Source organism: Hipposideros armiger, unplaced genomic scaffold, assembly GCF_001890085.2.
Source record: "Hipposideros armiger isolate ML-2016 unplaced genomic scaffold, ASM189008v1 scaffold_1023, whole genome shotgun sequence".
Classification (NCBI taxonomy): domain Eukaryota; kingdom Metazoa; phylum Chordata; class Mammalia; order Chiroptera; family Hipposideridae; genus Hipposideros; species Hipposideros armiger.
The window spans coordinates 12,672-14,959 of NW_017732373.1; the positions used below are offsets into that span (position 1 = coordinate 12,672).

At 40.6% G+C, this 2,288-nt stretch overlaps 1 protein-coding gene across 1 annotated transcript in view; it reads right to left on the reverse strand.

The window, feature by feature from the left end:
- USH2A (usherin) overlaps window positions 1–2,288 on the reverse strand; it is a 465,799-nt gene that overhangs the window by 6,630 nt on the left and 456,881 nt on the right. Inside the window, exon 50 of the mRNA XM_019631633.1 lies at window positions 2,009–2,213. Coding sequence (XP_019487178.1) covers window positions 2,009–2,213 — 205 coding nt within the window. The remainder of the gene's footprint in view (window positions 1–2,008; window positions 2,214–2,288) is intronic.

The following is a 2,288-nucleotide window of genomic DNA, read 5'->3' on the forward strand; positions in this document are numbered from 1 at the left end:
TGAACATTCCAGGTGGAAATTCTTGTTTGTTTTTAGAGCTGTCGGTCCCAGTATAGTGACTGGTTAGTTGCAAGGATTTCATAGATGTTTTTTGATTAAATGAAAGATTGTGTGAATGAATGAATGTTGGTCAACGAGTGGCATCAGCTTCTAATTATAAGTTTCTAAAATAGGCTGACAGTCTAAATTGGTCTCAGTGAAATTTGTTTTAGCATCACTTGAGCGCTTAATTATTTCATGAAAAAAAATTTTGTTATTTTTCATATTACATTTATAGTTTTTTCTGGCAGATAAAACTATCTAAAATATAGATTTAAAATCGCTCATAATATCATATCAGTAGGTGGAAACATCTATACTCTTCTGAAGAGGGCTACTATAAATATGTCTCAAAAGCCTTTCAAAATTTTGACCTTGACCACAAAAGGCCGATAAAAGCAATAAACTCTCTTGGATGGAAACCCAATCATTTTAAAAGGAGGGTCTATCATTTAAACTTGTAACTGAGAGTGGGAAGAGACTGGAGGGTCAGACAAACAATTCCCTATCCTGAAGTTTCCCTAATTAAATACATTGCAATACATACTATTTTTTGTTTGCTTACAGTGTGCTAAATCCAAACATGAGACAAAGGTAAATGATATGTCCTATTAATATGGATATGTGCATCCAGTAGGAGATACAGGACAAGTGCCCAAATGCATATGACAACTGGCAGACGTGGTGAACATCACAGAGTGATGGGGCTGGACTTGGGAAGCCTGAACCAGGGACATGAGTCTTGACCTAGGCCTTGAGTATATCATGACAAAGGTCATTCCACGTGGAAGGAACAGGAGGAAGAATTTTCCAAATCTGCCGCTCTTAAAGATGGCATGATTTCAATTTGAATTCTTACCACAGCAGGTGGCTTTCACCACAGGTCTGACCCTTGGTCTCCTATTAAATGATCATACGTATACTATCGCTTTGTGGGTAAACTGCAGTAAGGTTTTGAAGCACCTAGCAGAGCACTGGAGCTAAATCATGTTTCATAAAATGTGTTGCTGTTTTTCCCTACCTTCCTTAAGTTATCCCCTCACCCTAATATCCTGCCCTGTTTTTGCATTCCTGAGCTTTACCTTTATTGATTAAGAATAGAGCATTTTTTTTGGTTTACTTAATCTTAGCTTGCTTGCATTACGTCACTTAAATTATCTATTTGACTATAGATGATGCATGTGTATACATGCACACTATTTTTTAAGAACAAAAACAAAACTCTGCAGGTACTTAAGTAAATGGATGAATAATACAAATTTAATAGATGGCAGAACTACTGTGAAGATGATTCTAAACTTTAGAGTGTTTTTCACTCATCTTAGCCAAGCCTGAGAACCACTGTTTTGGACTAGTTCAGTAGGGCCATGATGGGGCTTGGAGGTTAATATTTTCATTAACTGTGGAGGTCAGTGCTCCTGAGACGATGGTCACATTGGGGAAACACCAGGCTCTCCTGTCCCCAGACCCAAGATCAGGGAAGGGAAACCGACTTTACACTGAGCAGGCAACCTCATCCTCAGAATAATGCTGCTCGATCTTACTCATGAGGCTGTAGGTTTCTTCCTCCTTTCTGCTTTCAAATATAGTAACATCCGTTCATTGCATGTATTGAAAGCCTGTATTCAACCCTTGGAGAAAGAAAATTAGTTCTATTGACAATTATTTCTATTAACTAGATACGCCTGAAAAGGGCGCATAACTTATTGTCTGTGATCTTCCTTCTTTACAGATTTACTTTAAAACTGCATTCATCCTTTTTTTTAAAGTTAGACTTAAATAAAAAAGTAAACTGTTCATTTTGAACAAACCCAGACTATGCCATTAATTACCCTATAACCAGCCGGCCCATAAGTGTGACGGAATTAACTGATATTAGGTAAGGAGGAGCTCATGTCAGGGTGAAATGAATCTGCATCTCATCAGCTTTTCCCCTACGCAGCCAGGACAGGCAGTCACTTCCTGTTACCTGTGAAGGAGAATGTGTTTACACTTCCCGTGTGAACAGCCTCTTCCGCAGAGGGGCACATCTCACCCATCCAGGCCTGCTCTGTGGAATCCTGAGGTCCTCTGGCCACAGGACAAACAGGGCTGGTGAGGTTGGAGTCACAGCGGCCGCAGTGCGCCCTGGCTTCCGCGGGCTCTGGGCAGGGAGGCCTGCAGTCTGGGGTTTCCTGAGCCAGGCAGTAAGGGTGGGAAGAGGGGGAGAGAGGATTTTACTTCATTTAGACATAGGCAGGGTCGGTGAC